General features: G+C 47.3%; 1 protein-coding gene across 1 annotated transcript; it reads right to left on the bottom strand.

The window, feature by feature from the left end:
* Nucleotides 1-987: 987 nt before the first annotated feature.
* Nucleotides 988-16819, bottom strand: LOC124205750 (protein split ends-like). The gene is made up of 8 exons (XM_046603241.1): nucleotides 16314-16819; nucleotides 14166-14990; nucleotides 12412-14040; nucleotides 9358-12253; nucleotides 5260-9286; nucleotides 3307-5177; nucleotides 1465-3238; nucleotides 988-1375 (listed from the first exon to the last, which is right to left on the bottom strand). Exons 1-7 carry the CDS (start codon nucleotides 16394-16396, stop codon nucleotides 3110-3112), a joined length of 11460 nt encoding a protein of 3819 aa, XP_046459197.1. The 5' UTR covers nucleotides 16397-16819; the 3' UTR covers nucleotides 988-1375; nucleotides 1465-3109.
* Between the last annotated feature and the right edge of the window lie 2903 nt (nucleotides 16820-19722).

Here is a 19722-nt window from a genome sequence, read left to right as displayed (position 1 = left end):
TCGTTTCAGCCATGATTTTTCTTGTTTGATTGAAATCCAAGAAAGTTGTTAGAATAAGTAGAAAAACTAGGAAATGAAGCTGTTGACTCACCTTGTGACTGGCTACGCGGAAAAAGCACAAGAGAAACAAGCAGGAAATCGATCAATGCCTTGGGTGTACGTCGACTGAGTCGTATGGTCTCAAAGGTCGATCCTTGGCACCAGAGTATTGATCGCGCTCACGCGCAATCGTATTTTATCCTTCCCCCTACTCTTATTTCTCTTACTCACATATACTATACAGCATTTTCTTGATATAATGGAGGAGCATGTGTTTCTTTTTTTTATTTTGTCTGCCAATCGTTTAAACCAGTTAAAAAGGATAAACGGGCGTACGCTTGCACCGAAAACTTGCCAATTGAAAAAAGGGTTTCGAGCCAAATAAACTCGAAGGCCAGCGTAGACGATTCTGCAGCTGTGAAGTTGACGAATCAACAAGTTTCAAGTTGTTTCGCTGCCAAAGCAAACACATCTAGGCCAAACCAGAGGCTAGCATTATTTTCAACAAATATTTAATCATCGATTTTTTTTTTGTTCAAGTAACATTTAATTGCTAGACATTCGGATTTGGAGGTGGTTATGCATTTCTTCCTAGTTGGCAAGGTCGTCGTTCAAAAAGGTTGTGTGTCTTATCAGACGTTATCAGTTATTTTTTGTATACATTATTTGCTTCCTGTCTGGATAGAATTATGTTCACGCACACTCCCGATTTTTACATGCCACGACCACTAAACTTTTCCTTTCTATGGGGGGAAGCCAATTGCACAACGGATTGAAATTGCCAGAAATACTGTAAGTTTTTTGGCTTTTCCCCTGGTGAAAATTGGGAACTTCCCAACGACCAACCTTGAGGCAGTGGCCCCGGTTCCTTTATTCTAACTCTCTCTATTGGTTGTTATTCAGCGCAGATCGCTCGAAAACAATAGCAGTGTATGTATGTAGTGCATATAGGATTCAACGATACCCTTTATTCGCTTTTGAAAGTAAATGAAGGAACAACGATAACAATCCGGCAGAAATGACGTCACTGCAGCACAAACATTGAAGAGATCAGCAAAAAAAAAGGACTGCAATATCACGCAGCTAGTGTGTATACGTGAAGATAATACTGGGGCCGATTTCAGTTTAGTTGGGCCTTCAGTCACGTCGTTTTGGGAGACAGACGGGAAGACTGAAGTACAATAGCGGGATGAGCTATACTGTAGCGATATGACGTGCTGTAATTACGTCGTACTATCGAATCGGCAGCATTTTCCAGTCCTTCGATCGTCTTTTTGACGAAAACTTGCTGGGCAGCAGCAACAACAGTACCCAACGCAAAGCAGTTGGCTGCAAACTGTTTAGAAAAATTGAAAAATGTCGTTAGAATTTCACAAACGAGTACCTTTTGCTAGATAAAATGAATGGATGATGCAATTGACTTACAGCGATCTGGCTCATACTTGGTCGACTTGAAAGTTGGCAAATGCAACAAGACGAAAGAGCTGACGTATTCGTGGCCGATAGACGGTTTCGAATGAAGGCCAGCCCTTTCGTCGCTGCGCCTTTTTATAGAGTTGTAGCTGTAATCTTGGTCAAGACCAGCGTCAGCTTTCCTTCACAATCTCCTCCTGGTACCGCTTTTTCCCGTCCGCCATTTTAGAGTAGGCGGATGCCTTTTAATGACGTCACCGAGACCAGCCCTCGTTTTACGTTTTTTTCTTTTTTTTTTTGGTAAATTGCAACCCCGGAAACAATCACGTGACGACCCTGATGACGATTTATTTAAATACTAAACTATAAATCTCAAACTTACTCACAAGAGTGTGATAAACTTTGGGATGACTCTGCAAAAAGAGAAGATATGGCGCATATTCCCTCAAGGACTTATCATCACCGTTTGAGTCGAGTCACGTACGTCATTATTGCACCATCAACGGGTTTTCCGCACGAAGCGTTCTTTTTTTCAGTTTAAAAATTTAATTTCACGATAACAAAATAAGTTAAATCAGAAATTTGGAACATTTATAAACATGTATTTATACATGCTGACCACTGAGTTATGTACAAGGGCGTACTGAATTGGTGTTAACTCTATACAACGATACCCCGACGGATGAATTCCACGAGTCCGGGGCGTATGCTTTGTTGGGCTTTTCATCTTTTTTCTTTTCCAGAATGTGTTTTGCAAATCTTCTCTCTAGCATACAATATGGTACAAAACGTAAATCGATGATGACAAAAGTGTGGCCGAGAATTCAAGACACAGAATAAAAATGTACATTTTTTTTGTGTGTGTGTGTGTGGGTTTGGGTGGATGAAAAAAAAAAACATGTTTGTGTGTGTGTGTGTAAGAGTGTTTCAAGAGCAAAATTCAAACACAAAAAGAAAAATTATACCGATCCATTCATTTCAATTATACACGGCGCGGAGGGATCAATGCGGCGGCGCGAGATCACAGACTCGGTGAACTCAAAAAGGTAAATTGTTATTCATTCACGTCAAATGACACTGTTGTTTCTTCAACATATACAATTTAAAAAAAAAAAGAAAAAAAAAACATGGGGGGTTTGCACACAATCGCTCACACACGCATACACACACACAAACAAAATCAACAGAAAGAAGGAGTAGGTTTTTTTACACAACAGTCCAGGAGTGGCGAAAAAAAAGAAAGAACAAAAGTTTTTTGAATTATTAAGAAATTACACACACGCACACGGTCAATGGGGGATTTTCTTTAAATTTTTCTTTTTTTAAATTTTTGCGACACACTCGCTTGACGTTAAATTAAACTTCAGTGTGTGACAGAAAAACGGACATTCTAGATGTGTTGATAGAGAGAGAGAGAGAAAGAGAGAATAGTACATCAGATTAATATGATAACGAAGAGAACGATGAAACAATGAAGAAAGAGATAAAGTTAGTTAGATAGATAGGGGGCTGGATTCTGAATGAATTGAGCAAAAAGACCACAATAAAAGGGAGTGTGTGATTCTCTTCCGAATTTTTTTTTTCAATTTTCTTTCTCTACATTTGTCGTTTTTTCTTCTTTCTTTTGTTTGTTGACGGGAGTGAGTAAAAAAAAAAATCAAACGGTGGCGATGATGACAAGCAGGTGGGCAATGTCCGTCACGCGGTGAAGAAGGTCAGGTGTGATACGAGCCAGACTGTCATTGGCGAACTCGCAAGCCGGGAAGATGTGGACGACATAAGACGGCTAGAAATGAATAAAAATAATTGAAACTCAAATTCTTGATAAGATATGAAAAATAAAATGTGTTTTACCTGTTGCGAGCCAGGAGCTGCAATATTCACGATTCCGGCCGCCTGCTTCAGCTGGAGGTAAGTGATAAATCCCTGGCGGAGATTGTTGGATTGTTGCAGAACATCCATGGCATCTCGGCCACAAGGCAAAGCCAACAGGATACAATGCTCTTGCTCCATTTGCACTTTACGGGCAACGCCTTCCAACTGTTGTTGTTCCAGCCTCATCCGTTGGGCTATGCGAAGCGGCAAGGCCAAACCATCGGGGCTGCAAGGCAACGACCCTCTTGCGACCATGGGATTGCCAGAGATGAAGTGCATCTGGACAACGGCATGATCGTTTTTGAGGGCCATTAGCCCTTGCCACATGATTGGATAGCGCTGGAGCAGACTCACCAACGAATCAGCTTGAGGAGGCACCTGCGAAGCGTGCGGAGGCGTCCGAATGGGTGGTGGTCGGACTGATAGTGAAGTCGCAGGTGAAGGCGCTTCACAGGCCAAAGTGGGCTGAGACGGCGGATTGACTCGTTGCATAACTCCGGTTACACTCAAATGGGCAGGCGGAGGAGACGGATGGTATCCACCACTTTCCTCGTGAGTGTAGACATGCGTCTGGCGATGCTGGTGAGAAGGGGAAGGTGGAGCCATCTGCATGTGACCAGCCGGTGTTTGATGATAGGCTGAACCTGAAGACGCCGGACGATGGTGTGGTTGGTATAATTGTTGTTGGTTGGTGTTGGCCACAGTGAATGGAACGGCAACGCAGCCTTGAAGAGGCGATTCCGTCGTACGGTGTTCACCTCCAGCAGCCAAAACCCTCAGATGAGATGGCAATGATGGCGGGACAACCCTTTCTCGCGGATCACGTTGCAAATCAGCTGCTTCTGCTGGATTCAATGCATGCTGGGATGCTGGACCAGGAGAAAATGTCCCCATTCTGGCAAAGTCCGGATGATGTCGAGCGTAAAATTGCTGATACAGCTGCTGATGGAGTAAAATTTGTGGATTGACACGCGACATATCCGTTTGGCTGGGAGAATGTTGATGGGCTGGCGGAGGAGTTCGCATTTCGCGCATCATAGCCGGATGAATAGGCTGTTGTTGCTGTTGTTGCTGCTGCTGCTGTTGTTGTTGTTGCTGCTGTTGTTGTTGTAATTGTTGCTGAATCTGTTGCTGTTGCAACTGGCGAACTTCCGTGTCTTCCCGAGAGGGCGTGTTGACCTGTCGGACCGGCTCCTCCCGACTCCTGGTTTCTGCTGCAGAAATGTTGGGAGAGTGCTGCTGCTGCTGAACTAAATGGTGTTGATAGGTAGCAAAATGATGGGAAGGCGGCTCATTAGGAGCATACACAGGTCGGTAGGGCGTGGAAACTGTTGTTGACAAAGTAGCTCGACTGGTAGGTACCGAAGTGACGGACACTCTGATTGGAGCAGTTGTCAATGGTGAACCGAATACAGGAGGAGTCGATGTAACAGTTGCGGGCATGGATTCGGATCTTGGGCCATAGATGGGGTAAACTGAGACGCCACTGTTGGTCGTTGACGACGTTAGAGGCGGACGAGAAGTTGCTGGGAGAACAGAGACGCTTGAACCAGTAGACGACGAAGATGCCGAGACTTGCGTCCGTGTCAGCGAAGCTGTCGAGACTATAGGACCCGGTTGGGATGCCGAAGAATAAGCTCCCGAAGAGTAGAGGGTAACTACAGCCGGTGGAGGTCGCTGGGGTTGAGAAGGAACACCGGGCAAAGCAGGCGCTACAGCTTGAACACTGGCCATTGATGCATGTGACCTGTTTACTGGCTGCTGCTGTTGCTGCTGAGGGCCGGTCGCTCTGGCAATCACCACGGTACTTCCCATCGTAGGCTGGTTTTGCATCGAATGCTGGGGTGTAGCTGCAATATACAAATAAAACGATGATTAAATTAAAACCAATTTTCATCAAATTATCGTATCGTAACAAGAAATCAAATTTACCAATTGTTGGCCGACCGAGAAGTGGAGTTGGCCCGGTAACTCGTCCACTGCTGGCAACGGCAATGACAGTAGCTCCTCCACTCAAACTGACGGGCACGCCAGCCGGTAACTGGAGTTGCGGCGTATGAGAAGAAGGCTGCTGTGTTTGCTGTTGTTGCTGCTGCTGCTGCTGTTGATGTTGCTGCTGAACAGGTCCAGCTGGAGGCTGAACTTGTTGTTGTTGCTGTTGCATTTGTTGTTGTTGTTGGAGCAGCAAACCGTGGGCTGGGGCGTCTCTGGTGAGGGGCACGGCTGGAAAAGTCGAAACAGATGAAGCAGCCGGACGCGCAGGAACGGGCGTAACAACTGTAGCTGACGGTAGACGTGCCACTTCTGTACCCTGCATCGGCGCCAAAATGGTCGAAGCCGGTGTCGTGGTTGGGATGATCGTCACCGATGACGAAACGATGCCGTGCTGCTGACTAACAGATTGTGTTGGCAAATTGGGCCCGACCGGCAAACTGGTCGTCGTGATGGCTACACCCAAATTAGTGGGAGATGGCACTTTGACCAATGAAGCGGTAACAGGTGTCGTTGTGGTCGTCTGAGTTGGATGCTGGACAACCGGACTGGCTTGGGTCGAGCCTGATCTCAGATTGAGAACGACAGTAGACGGCGATGCAACTGTTTCTTCTGTCCGTCGAACGACAACTCCAGCGTGTTGAGTGGGTAGCGGATCGTCATGACGCCGGATGGGAGTCAAATGGCCCGTAACTGGATCTATCAATGTATTGGCCGTTTCCTTCAAGGGTTGTGGTAGTTCGACTTTCATCACTGCCGGTCCAGGCGTCTCAGCTATCGTTCGCTGTTGAGGCACCGGCCCGCCAATGTAGCAAGCCCTCGGAGATTGAATTCTTGGACTGGACGGAGCGGCAAGCATCATGGTGGTAGCTAGCGCCACCGCAGATAAATTATGATGGCCACGGACTACAGTTTCGATCGTATCGTCGATTGTAGTTATCAAACGGCCTTTAAGACCTTCCAAATCTTTTCTCGGAATCGGCTGGCTGACTGGAGTGAATTCTTGAACAGGCACTGGTACCGGTAGTTCTACCATAGGTTTCTCTTCCGGCTTGTGCTCAATGGCTTCTGGCACCGTAACTGGGACTGGGACAGGGACAGGGGCAGCAACAGCGACGGGAGCAGGTGGAGCTGGAACCGCCACTGGAGGAGGAAGCGGTGGAGGAACAGGAATGATGGGCACTGTCGGTGCCACCATTGGAGTGACTTCCTCTTCAGTGTCATAAAATTCATAGACATCTGCATCGTGACCTTCCAGTGAGCTCTCACTCACTCCGCGACTGGATCCTGATGTTCCTCGTCCACGAACGCGTCGTGGTCCACCCCGAGTCGATGGAGTCTGCCTGGGTTTTTTGGTCTGTTTAGACGGACTTTGAGCCACAATGTGCGGTTCAGCTTTGATGACGGAATTGCTAGTAACAGGTAAAGTGGGCAAATGCAAGTCCGGAGTAGTCGGTCGACCACTTCGATCGAGTAAATCCAAATCTGGTGTTCTGGGAGATTTTGACGACAGGTCGATGTCGGGTGTCCGGGGCAATTCCTTGCGAGGGCTGGACTCGTTCTCTGGCTGACATCTCGTCTCATCAATGCACAATTCCGGCGGTGAAGGAGGTGGAGTTGGAGCTGTTTCGACAGCAGCTGGCTTAGTGACATCGGCCAAACGAGCAGAGCGCTGACTTTCCACTTCAGCCACATCACTGGAACTGGAACCGGAGTAAAGGGGACACTCGGTCGGCCCGGCTGTATCTTCTGTAGAGCTTGTTCCGGCTTCGTCAATGATCATCTCATCCGAAATATCCAAATCATCTTCACACTGCAAACTTTGGATGGCCTTTTGGGCCTCCTCGTTGGGCTGTGGAGACTCTTCTTGTTCGGGTGGCCACTGTGGCTGGATCAACGATGACTGATCAGGTGTTTCAACCGGCTCCTCGGGTTCTTCGTCGAGTTTCTCCTCCTTGAAGTCGTCAAACGTTTCCGTTAACAATCCCGCCACAGCATCTTCCGTCTCCTGTTTCCAAATGCCCGGCCTTGCAGCTGGTTCGGCGGGCACTAGTGTTGGCATTTCAGTTGGAACGGCAATCGGCACAACGGCGACTGGCGGAGTAGTAGGCATGACTGGGGAGGTTGAAGGTTCCCACAATAAAGATGGCATGCTGAGTTTAGGTTCCACAGACGGATGCTCAGGTGGATGAACAACTTCCGTCACTTGTTTGACTCGTGGCGAAGAAGAAGCAATCGGAGCTGGACAAACAACATCATTCGGTTCTGTTTTGATCATTGTCATGACAGTGGATGGCAATTCAAGACCCAATTCTGTTTTGATCGTCACCGGAGGTGGTGGTGGAGCTGGTAGTGGTGGCCCATCTTCACGATGATTCTTCTTGCTCTTCTTCTTTTTCTTTTTGTGCTGATCAACAACTACGGCCGTCTGGGCTGCTACAACCTTCAATTCCGCCTCTTTCTTATCTTTCTCTTTCTGAGCAAGGTGAGCAATGGCAATCAAAGAATCTTCCATCAATTTCGATTCGAGAGCCCGACCGGCTTCTTGCAACTCCTCACCGTCACTTTGCTGCTGCTCTTTGACGGCTTCAACAACCGGACGGCTTTTGTGATGATGATTGGGCGTCTCTGTTGTACCAGACTCCTTGGATCCAGATTTCTTGCGATCTCTGGTACGCGACTCTTTCGATTTCTTCTTACGTTGCCGATCGCTATTCTTGTCAGTTTTGTCAGTCAATGGTGGAGAAGGTAAACTTTCCTGCTTGGGGGCGGGTGGTACTCGGCCACTATCCGAATCCGAACTGTAGACGATAGAAACTTGCAATCTCGGATTGGTTGGGGTTGCTGTTGCTACAGCTGGTGGAGCACGAGCTATCCGTTGCTGGTCATCCGAATCGTCCGAGAGTGGACCGAAAATATTTTCCATTTTTTCTTCGCCTCTGCTGCTGAGTTTGCCGGATGTTGAATTCGAGTGATGTAACTTGGTGGACGATTCTTTTTTGCTCTTTTTGACGGGCAAAGAATTTGAGCGATCGACCGTTTTCTTGGTCTCGACGGGAGTGGTTTTTGACTGTGTGATTTCTGGAATACTTGGTCGTCGCTTGGTAACCGCAGCTGTTGGCTCGGCACGAACTTTGGGTTTGGGCGTTGGCTTAACCTCAGGTTCACTATCGGAATCAGATGAAGAGAGTAAAGGCTTGGATTTGTGACTGGACGGTGTCGGTGGAGGCGGATGTGTACGCGATTTCACAGATTTGGGGTCCGGCTGATCAAACAAGAAATCCTTAAATTTACTTGGAGGCGCGATGGGCTCAGAATCTTCCGACGACGAAGAGGACAATTTGACGGAGTTGGATAAAAGTGACGCTGTAGCCACAGGCCTCGGACGATTTGAACGGACGGGACCATCTGAATCGGAGTCAGACGAATCCCAGACATTCTTCTTTCCATCCTTGTCCCTTTTGCTTGTGGGTGCGGATCCGCCAGCTAAACGAGCTTGGCGGAGGGCACAGAATTTGTCCTGCTGTTGCTGTTGCACCGTTTTCCGTTCTTCTTCCTGGCGCTTTTGTTGTTGAAGTTTCAGCGAACGAGCCTTCACTTTGTCGTACATTGAGAAATAGGTGGGCTCATTTTGCAAAAATTCGGCCAGCTCACGGTCTGCTTTTTCCTGGTCGTTGGAATGATTCGAATCGGAATCGTCATCACTGCTAGCTTTGCTTCCGCTACGAACCACCGACGTATGATTTTCATCGTCACTGTGCCGGCCACCACCACCACCACCAACGCTGCTGTTGCTACTGCTACTGCTGCTGCTATCGCTATCCGAGTGCGATTTCTTCCGACTGGGCAAGCTCTGTCGAGGTGGCTGGATTGCCGGTTTGCGAGATGAATGTTCAGTTTTCGAAGAAGATTTAATGCGCTCTCCTTCACTCCTACGGCGATGAGATGAAGAGGCACTGGCCGGAGACTGCAAAAGAAATAATAATTAATAAAACACGATTAAAACCTATGAATTTGGGAAGAGAAAAAGATATTCACCTGATGTTTTGCCTTGTATTCCTTCAATTTAATCTCCTCCTCTCTCTTTTTCTCCCGTTCTTCCTCCTTCCGTTTTTCACGTTCTTCTTCTTTTCGCTTTTCACGTTCGCGCTCTTCTTCTCGTCTTCTGCTACGATCCTTGTCACGTTCTTTATCCTTTTTATCCTTTTTGCCACTGCTGGATTTGTTGCTTTTCTTGTCCGAATCGTCGCGCGACGGCTTCTTCTCCGTTTCCATTTTGCATGGTTTCAAACTGGTCAAGTCCAACTCTGGTTTGGATTTCTTGCTCAGGGACGGCGTAGAAGAGCAATGCGATTTAGAGACTTCACGACGACCACTCTCCGATTTGGAACTTTTGGGTGTCTCTTTGTTCTCTTTATCGTACGTTTTGCTACTCTTATCCTTCTCTCGAGTCTCGCCAAGTTTCTCCGATTTGACCCGCTTGCTAGACGGTGTTCCAGCATCAACACTTCGACGACGCTTGGCAGCATCGTTGGAAGTTGGCGTCGTCGCCTGTTGTTCACTTGATTCACGAGATTTCCAACGAGCCAATGCTGGATCAATCGTTGTTGGTTCGGTTTTAATCTCTTGGGGTTTATTTCCAGCGGAATCTTTGGAAGAGGAAGTGGACGAAGACGACGATGATGATGAAGAGGAACTTGATTTCTCCTTGCGATGTGACGAACTGGAAGAATGCCTCGACCGTTCACTCGATTTCACATCACGGGATGACGAAGACTTGGACGAAGATTCCGGATGTTTGCTACTCCGCGATGGTTTCTGTGGAGTCTCAACCACGGGTGTTTCGACTGGCGCAGGTTCGGGCGGAGGTGGATGAGACGGTTCTTTCACTTCCACTGGTTCTGTAGGAGGTGGCGGAGGAGGAGGAGGTGGTGGCGGAGGTGGAGGAAGGAGATTTACTGGCTCCCGAATTTCCTCTTTTTCCGGCACTTCTTCCTCAGTGGCAATCACCAAACTGCCGTCCGTTTCATCCATCAAATCTTCATCCATGGGTTCAACTGGATCGGCAAATTCTTCTTCTTTGGCCACTGGCGGAGGTGGAGGCGACGGACTAGGGGGTGGCGACTCTTTCGGCAAAGGAGGTGGTGGTAATGGAGATGGAGTCCTGGGCGACGGTTCGGCCGGTGATTTGATGACTTCAATGGCCGGTGGAGGTGGAGGCGTGACGGGTGGAAACAACTTTGCAGCAGCCTGACTGTTGCTAGAGGAGATGTTGGTGATGATGGTGGGTGACGCTGGGACGGAAACGTGATTGACTACTGGACTCAATTTCTTCTCTTTGTTCACTGCTGGACTGGCCACTGTTGGTGTCGTTGCGGTCGTCTCTCGACCACTGCTCTCCAATCGCTTGAGATCCTCATCAAAGACCGAATGCTTGGCCAGCAAGCAACGGACAATATCCGAAGGTTCCTGCGATTTTAGCTCCTCCAGGCTCATTGGACGGGCTTTACGAGTTCGATACCGTTCCGCTGCCGTTATCGGAGCGGCCGCTACAGACACAGTGGCTACTGTGGTCACCGGCTGGGCCGTTGGGGTAGTAGGTGGACCGACAACAGGACCTTCACCAGACGAATGAGCTGAACGGCTGGACCATTGTTCATATCGTTGTTCCCATTGCCTTAATTGCTCCGCAAGACTAACGGCCGTCGTACTCAGTGACGCTCTTGGAGAAGAGCCGGAAGAACATTCAGAATCGGATGATGAGTCCAACTGCTGCTGCTGTTGGGCGGATTCAGGGGCTCCACCTCGAGGTGAACCAGGGACGGCGGCGCCCCGCGACGGACTGACTGAGGTGCCGTGCGGGTGCGGTATACGGAACGTTCCATCCGACGAAGATGGCGTCCCAGAAGCAGAAGCCGATGAGGAACAAGATAACGATGCTGTTTTGCAGGAGTTGACACGGCAGCCGGACAGGTTGAGTTCCAAACCAAACCGAGGTAAAGGTAACGTCATGGGACGCTCAAGAGCAACGCGAACTGGTCGTTCCTTTCGAGGATCTGTTGGTGGTTCGTCGTTTTCATCGCAGAGTGGGGTTCCGGGCCGGCTACAACCTTGTTCCTGCTGCCGGCTCTTGCGCGACGAAGGTGTCTCCACCTCCCAAGGAATGATGCGCGGCAGGGAATGTTTGGTCGTTGTCGCATTGGCCGTTCCATCACCTGAACTATCCGTTGAAAGTCGCGACACTCTCCGACTTGGCCGGCTCAACGGTTGCAATAGTTTGGGTGTTTGTGATGTCATACAAACTGTCGACAAGGCCGATGAGCCACCGGATGAACTGGACGTATGGCCGACAAGAAGAGACGATGCCTGCTGAATGCTGGACGGGAGGGGCTCGTTGGTGCTAACATCACTGACGCCACTGTCGCTACTTCCACTCAATTTTGATTTCTTTTTCTTTGATTTCTTAGAAGCAGATGAGGCCGACTTGGTGGTGGCAACTAACCTGGATTCGACATCCGAAACTTGTTGTTCCTCTTCTTCTTCTTCGTCTTCCTCATCCTCGCCGGAACTACTGGCAACACCGTCGACTCGCTCTTCGCTCAAATCGCGGATGCGAGTGAAAACATCGGATCCGTTTGCCGTTGGTAAGGCTGTAGCGCTCCCCGTATCCATGCTTAATCCACTGCTGCTACTACTTCCTCCACTACCATAACGACGAGTTCGTTCACGTTCCAATAAGGTGTAGGGCGATCCGGACGAAGCAACATCCGGTTCGACGGAAGGGTGCCGATGGATGGCCTTTTCACATGGTGAAGGCGACCGAGAACAGCGACGGGCGCTGATGAGATCTGTGTCGCGTTCGCCCGTCAGGTCTTTCATTTCGGCATCGCGTTCAAGGGATTCGTCCCGACTCAAATTACCGCCATGACGCGACCTAAATTTCAGAATAATATGGTTAATGTTAAATAAATGGATCATCTATTAATATAGCATTTGTTTTTATCTTTTAAAAAAGCATCACTCTTGCCTTTCTACTAACTGACATGAACGAATCGACAAGAAGAGCAGAAAGAGAAATATATATATATTTACCTGGAACTAGAGGAGCCGGTCCGTTCTTTTGAATGTGTTGATGAACGGCTACTACAAGAGGGAGTTCGGACTGTGCGTCCAGATGAAGATGGAGTGGTGGCAGACGGTAATCTGTGCTGGATAGCCGAAGACACGGCCAATGCAGCTGCTGCCGCTGAACTGCTGCTGTTGCTTCTCGGTTCACGTTCGACCAGTTCGAAAAAGTGAGCTTGGCATTCACGAGAAGCGAAATCCACCTGAAGTTTACGTCCAGCTAGTGCGCGACCTCTCAATTCCTGGACGGCAGCCTGTGCACAACTGACCTGATCGTAAAACACGAGACCGTTGAACCTCTCTCTGTCGATGGCCGCGTAAGAAACATGACCAAATCGGCTCATGTGTCTCGCCAGGAACTTTTCGGCCACCGATTCAGCAACTCCGTGCAACCAGACACAATTGGTTGGCATAGATTTGCCAAAACCCAACTTGACCCGGGTGTTGCCCACTTGTTCACCGTCTAAATGCCTCATTGCCCGCACTACAGACGCTATGTCGGCATACTGGCAAAATGCGTAGGCGTTGTTGTTGTTGTTGTTATTATTATTATTCGCGGCTGACGAGGACGAAGAGGATGACGACGTGGAATTGCCAACTGCTCCACCACTGCCACTGCCACTACCACCGCCACTACCACCACCACCGCCACTACCACTGCTAGTCGTGGTCACTGTTCCACCAGCTGTACCACCACTAGCACCGGACGAAGAGCCTTGGCTCTGCTTTTTAATGTCAATCTCGATGATGGGTCCGAATGTTTCAAAAGAGGCTCTTAGTTCAGCGGCTGTCACATCCTTTTCCAAATTGCCAATGAACAGTGTTCGCGTAGCTTTCGGGTGGTACTCATCCAAATCGGCTTCCAGCGGTCGAAATTCATTGTCATCCAAATCAAGTCCAGAATCCCAGGGAGTCACTTCGATTTTACATCCGAAAAAGAGTTTGTCACGAGACACTTCGAGTGCCTTGTCGACGTCTTCAGCCTTTTTAAATCGAACAATGGCCACACGATCGGAACCCTGGCCTGCCACTTTCACTGTCACCACTTTGCCGTGTTTCTTGTACTCATGGAACAGGCCGTCTTTGAGGCTAGTGTCAGATGACCTCAAGGGCAAATTACGGACACAAATGGCCAAGGGCCTACGGTCACCATCACCAGAGCCTGTTGATCCGGCCGAATGGCAGAGTTGCCCAGCTGGAGATGATGTGTTGAGGGCCGTCGAACCACCACCACCCGACAAGCGGTGACGGGATGAGCGTGAATTCCGTGGGCCAGCTGATGAGGATAACCAGCCGGGGGATCGCGACGATCCTTGGGACGATCGCGAACTACGACTACGCGGTGAACTCGACGACTGGGCGGAACGGGGTGTTTTGTTAGTCCGACTGGTAGCCGACTGAGGGCTACTGGAACGCGAGCTGGATCCACCAGGCGATAAAGTCCTTGATCGAAGTCGAGAACCCGACGTCGATCTCGATCTGGATCGTGATGGAACAGAAGCAGATGAAGCCGGAGAATGTGATCTGGAACGACTTCTACTACTGCTGGGCGGTGTCCTCGAATCCGACCTGGATCTGGATCGGCTAGGAGATCGACTAGGGGGAAAAAATAAAAACAATCGAAATTGAATCCATCTGCCGCAACAAACCGGTCACCAAGGTAACCCCCACCACTGACGCCAGCCAGACCATGGCAACAATCGATGGATAAATATATCTACCTGGATTTCCTCTTGCGGGCCGAGAGGGGTGTATTGTTGACACTTGAAGAGGAGGAGGTGGTGTTGTTAGTGGTGGAAGAGAGTCCAGCAGGAGTCGGAGCTGTCCTTTTCCCAGTGGTAGGCGTGCTGGGCAGCAGGTCGGCTTGTGACATGCGTTCCGACCGTTCGTCCATACCTCCGCCGTAGTCGGGCGGCGGATAACGACTTGAAGGTGGTCCAGCTGGCTCGTATGAATTCCAGCTGCCAGGGGATGGACCGCCGGCCGATCCAGTGCCGGATCGAAAGTGGCCAGAATTTCTTTCGCCACCAGTATCCCGCACAAATGGTCCGTTACTGTTCCGATAGGGCCGATCTCGATAATGATGGTTGACCGGCCCTTGTCGGCGGAGGAATGCTCCGGACCCGTCCGGATCGCTGCGCCGTTCAAAGTAATGACTAGATGGCCGGTCGTAGCCACCACCACCACCACTTCCTCCTCCTCCTCCTCCACTGCTGTTGTTGTTGATCAAATGCGACGATCGGCCCACACTTCCGCCGCCACCACCACCACCACCGCCACTACCGCTGGGTGTATTTGACGACCCTAATCCAGCGGTTGTAGTACTGCCGGGCGTGCGTCCCTGATCGCCCAGTAATGGTTCATAGTAATCTGTCACCAGGCATCGATCGTCGAGACTGTTCTCCGAGGCATGTGCTTTGGCCGCCGATTTAATGTCCATGAACGCCACTGCGGCACAATAGCCCGTACTGACACTACCACTGCCGACCTCTTCATCTTTGCTGGAACTCCTGGCCAGAAGTTTGACACTTTGCACGCGACCATATCTAGAGAAAAAGGGAAATAATAATAATTAATAATTAAGACAAGAAGAAGCAGCACACACAGGAATTTAACAATAAAAAAAAGAAAAACGGCACCAGATGGCAGTGTGTTTGTGAAAACTTGTTGAATATTGACGTCATAACTCTCAAAACCTACCACTATTCCCTCTACTACTACTAGTACCTACAACCACCATAGTGAAGGTCATATATTCCGCGTATCTACTGAGAAAATAAGAGATGGCCATGGAAATCAATAAATGTTCGATGGAGGTGAATCACACGACGACGACGACGCGCATTCGGCGTAGTGTACGACAACTCCACCCATCCAGAATGTAAAGAATCATTATTACACATGGAATTCTACCAGACAGAAAAGAAAAAGGTGGATTCTTTTTCGGTTGTGTATGTGATGAAACTTGGGGGAAAAAGCCCCAGGCAAAGAAGAAGAAGAAGAGGAGAAAAAACCGCAGAAGTGGCGTGACGGGCAAAAGAATGAGACGGACCCTATACTGTGTATAGACGATCGGTTGGCTGCGCCAGGTAACACGTCCCCCACCCCCCATTGATCACGGACGAAAGGGCATGAAAGAGACGGATAAAAAGGAGACGAAGACGAACAAAAATTGGAAAAGAGATGGGGAAAAGAGAGAGGGAAAAGAGAGAGGGAAAAAAAAGACGCCATCGTTGTTGGGACATTCATTCTGTTTTGGTCTTTGGGTAGCTCATTTTCAATTCGATCGAAAAAGATTCAGAGTTGACTCGAGTCGAAGAAAACACCTGGAAATGTATTAACGCACGCTGAAATTCCATCCTACACGACTCGGCAAGAGTTGCTTGACCGCAAAAGAAGGCAAAAAGAAAGAAAGAAGAAGGTTTTGATGAAGAAGGAAAAGAGAAAAAACGTCGAGACGCTCTTGGTTGAAACGATCGTTTGTGTCCGCCATGATTGTGTTGGAGAAGGCAGCCGTTGCCCCCACCGCGCGCGTGTGTACAGTCGGAGAATGAGAGAGATCTGATGATGGGGAGAGAAACCCAAGAATGGAAGGAAGCATAAAAAAAGAGAGAGAGAGAAGAGAGAACACACAAAGAAAATAAAAGGAGGTGGAGGGGGAGTTGGGTGAGTGGGGAGGAAAAAGGGGTCTGTAGAGGACAAGTCCAAGGGGAAATGAGGGAGGAAAAGGGAGGGGGTCGTCAATGGCCGTTCGTCAAGAAAGGAAGCTTCGGCGCAAAATAACACACACACACACACTTGATTCCTACTTTTCTACATGAATCTTGTGAAAAAAATTTTAGGTACAAAAAAAAAACATGGCTGCCTACCTTTGGAAATGTTCACGAATTCGTTCCTCTCTGACGTTGTCTGGTAGGTTACCCACCCAAAGATGTCGCGTCTCTCTGACCATTTTGCACAAAACGGCGGAGTATCCTCATTATAATCTTTGTGTTTGGTCGGTTAGTTGGGCGTTTCAATTCATCAAATTTTCAGTGTCGTTGAATTGAACAAATGAGACGTAAAAAAAAGGAAAAAAAAATCGTTGCTGTCGACACAACGAGGCCGTTTGGGACTGCAGGAGAGAGAGCTTGATCCACGACGTTTTCTCTTCAGTATTGAAACAGGGCCATCATCACAATATTCACTGACACACACACAAATAGAGAGCAACTGAATATTGTCGTGGAAATACGGCGTACGGTGAATAGATAATTTTTCCCGACGTTTTAATTTTCCCGACAATGTGTTGCACGAGAAACTTGATCAGAAACCGATCTCCAAGAGACGCGAGAGTATACTGGCCTTACCATCGGCACTAGCCGCCTCTCGAAGAAAACCAGGGAGGGGTAAAACTACAGCGCCACTAGCGTCGCCTAGCGGCTGACTGGGCTCCCCATAACGCCGTCCCCGGCCCCGTCCAGGCGTCCATACCATTTTACAGACCTCCGGAGCGTCAGTGATTCCCGAACCGTCTTTGCTTACGCACGTTTCGATCTTTTCTTTAAAAAATTTTTGGAAAATGGATTTTCTCTATTTCTATTAAAATGTCTACTTTTTCCAAAGAAAACTTCATCTCGGTATTTTTGAATTCATTCTACCTCCGAACGGAAAAACGTCATTTATTTTTTTAAAAAAGTCGTTTCGCCGAAGAGTGTGTACACCCCATTTTTTTCTGGGGTGGGTGGAGAGATTGGATTTAAAGTTTTCTTTAAAAAAACATTTGGGGTGGATATTATTGCGAATGTTTGACTTGGACTAGAGACGAAAAGGAAAAACATTCTCTGACGAAATGAGCATAAAATTGAGTTTTTCCTCCATACCGCAGGTATGAAATGCACTCGAGTGTACAAACTGAAAGATGAAAGAGAAAAAAAAGGATATGCCCATCACATCTACAACACAAAACGATTCGGATTAACATTAAACCCCAGCAGGAATAGGTGTATGGTGGCCCACTATTTTCGGATCGGAAGGATGGTTACAGAAATCTTTTCTCACCATCTCGTGGACATATTGTTGCGAAAGATGAAATACTGCAGCAAATCAAAAAAAGCAAGATGGCGTCGTCTTCTTCCCCTTCTTTCTTTCCCACCCAGCCTTTAGGCGCTTAGCAACAGCGCCTATTGTGTGTGTGTCCTGTGTGTGTGTGTGTTGTTTCCTATGGAGAGTACTCAGGCCTCCATTTTTCGAGGGGGAGGGGGACGGCCAAGCTGGATTTCCATTGATATACTTGATAAATCAAATCCAATTTACGGCCGCGTACTGTTCAGCCCCTGCCTTGCATTTAAATTTACTTTGAACTTGAACGCCTAGAACGTAGTACTAATTGCAATTAAATTAACCTTTATATAGTATATAGCCTGAAAATGAAATGAAAAATAATGTTGACCCAAAAAACAGGTGAGCAATGTTTAACCTAAGTTTTTGAGATTGCTCACCAGAGGGATTTAAAACAAAACACAAAAGGAAACAACAGCAAGTCAAAAGTTTTTTGTCTTCTCCCATGGGTTTTAAAATTTATTTTTTTTTTCTTTTCGGTCCCCTTCCCTTTTTAAAAACAAGTATCGACGATCGGTTGGCTACGCCAGGCACACACACACCAACGGTGGGAGGAGCTAAAAAGGTGGCTGTCCATTGGTGGATTATTGACAAAATGGTTGCTGGGCTCCCTCACCCGTTTTCATGAGCCTTCCTCCCCTCCCCCCTCCCTTCTTCCAATTTTTCGTGTTATAAGGATTTTTTTTTTCTCAATTCCATATATAAACAAGTACCTAGCCAGAGCCATCTACAGGAAAAAGCTGTACAAAACAAAATTTTAGTTGCCCCAGTACATCGCACACACAAGAAATCTAACCAAATGTAATTTACTTTACCATTACCGATGTATCTTTTAGAAATTTTAGAAAAAAGACACAACATGAAAATAGAGACACATAGAATAACACTATTCTTCAAGTTATTCAGAATTCTTCTACTTATGTTTATACTTAAATCATGGAATGAGTGAGACTTGTTTTCAAGCCTCGAGGATGTGTAATTAAAACTCAAGCCCGTGTGCTTTTTTCCTTTTTTATTTTTGCCCGGGGATGACTCACCGTTAAAAGGATCAAGGTCTAAAGTTCACCGACTCACGCGCAACACGATCGCGTTCGGAAGAGAAACTCGCCACACGACGTAAAATGGCGTGCTGTATATTTACATCACTAAACCCCTATATGCAACGACGTTTCGATTGTTTGTTCTTTATTCTATAAAAAAATAACTAACGGAGGGGGGATTGACTCTCGCGCCTTACCTACCCGATAACCTTATCTATGTCTGATAATATTCTCTGGGGTAAATTTTTTTCTCCTTCACGAGCCACGAATATCTTTGTGGTTGCCTTCATTATTTTTTCTTCTTTTACTGCATTCATTTACAATTCACACCAATTTCTTTTCTCCGCATCCTGCATCAGAAAAATGGTTACATCGGAAATCGGAACGCCATCTGTAGCCCATTTTTATTACTACATCAGTTGTTTGACTGAGCCCAATTTGGATTCGGGTTACGGGACTAATCGACGTGTGGCAGCGTTCAAAGAAAACAATCTCGCAAAATTACTAACTAGAAAGCGCAAATCTTTTAGATTTGATTCATTAACAACCCATTGTTAGAACGGTAAGTAAAAAACACCTATAAATCTTTCTTTGAGAACAAACGTGGAATTCTGAATTGTTATAAATGCGTAATTTACCTCGAGTTGAATACAGATTTCCGTTTTACAGCAATTCCTTATTTTTGGTAGTAAGTATCTAGTTGGAAATTGAGAGTTTGTTTTTCTTGCACGTAAAATATAGTGTGATAAACGCGCAAATTAAGTTGCCTACGTTCATTTTAGCGCGTTTTAGAAAAAGTTACTATATGAGGTTCTTAAAATTTCAGTAGAGTGATTCAACTTTTTCTGCATTTGTGAATTCTCTCGAAGCGAAATATAAACCCCATCTCTGCGGACTACCGTATTGAATAAATCAATCAGAAATATCTATGTTAAATTTGTAATGCGTTTTATTGTCTCTACGACCTACGACCACACTTCTAATCGTAACCTTAAAAACCTACATCGTGGTAAATAATCTTTCTTGATAACCGGTTTGAAATAGTCGCAAAAAAGTAAAAGCTGCTTAGAAATCTTTTCTGTGTGTCTCCACGTGATCAGCTATCTATTCTCGGTTGCTCGTTTACACTCACAACCTA

The sequence above is a fragment of the Daphnia pulex genome, chromosome 10 (assembly GCF_021134715.1).
Source record: "Daphnia pulex isolate KAP4 chromosome 10, ASM2113471v1".
Taxonomy (NCBI): domain Eukaryota; kingdom Metazoa; phylum Arthropoda; class Branchiopoda; order Diplostraca; family Daphniidae; genus Daphnia; species Daphnia pulex.
The sequence above is the reverse complement of the archived record's forward strand: the minus strand, read 5'-3'. Positions and strand labels throughout refer to the sequence as shown.

What these genes read in the sequence shown, in the direction of transcription:
- LOC124205750 (XM_046603241.1), bottom strand. Translation starts at nt 16,396, where the DNA reads ATGGTCAGAGAGACGCGACATCTTTGGGTGGGTAACCTACCAGACAAC. An exon ending in ACCGGCTCCTCTAGTTCCAG is followed by an intron (nt 12,254 to 12,411) that starts GTAAATATATAT and finishes TCTGAAATTTAG; the next exon opens with GTCGCGTCATGGCGGTAATT. An exon ending in TCTCGGTCGGCCAACAATTG is followed by an intron (nt 5,178 to 5,259) that starts GTAAATTTGATT and finishes TGTATATTGCAG; the next exon opens with CTACACCCCAGCATTCGATG.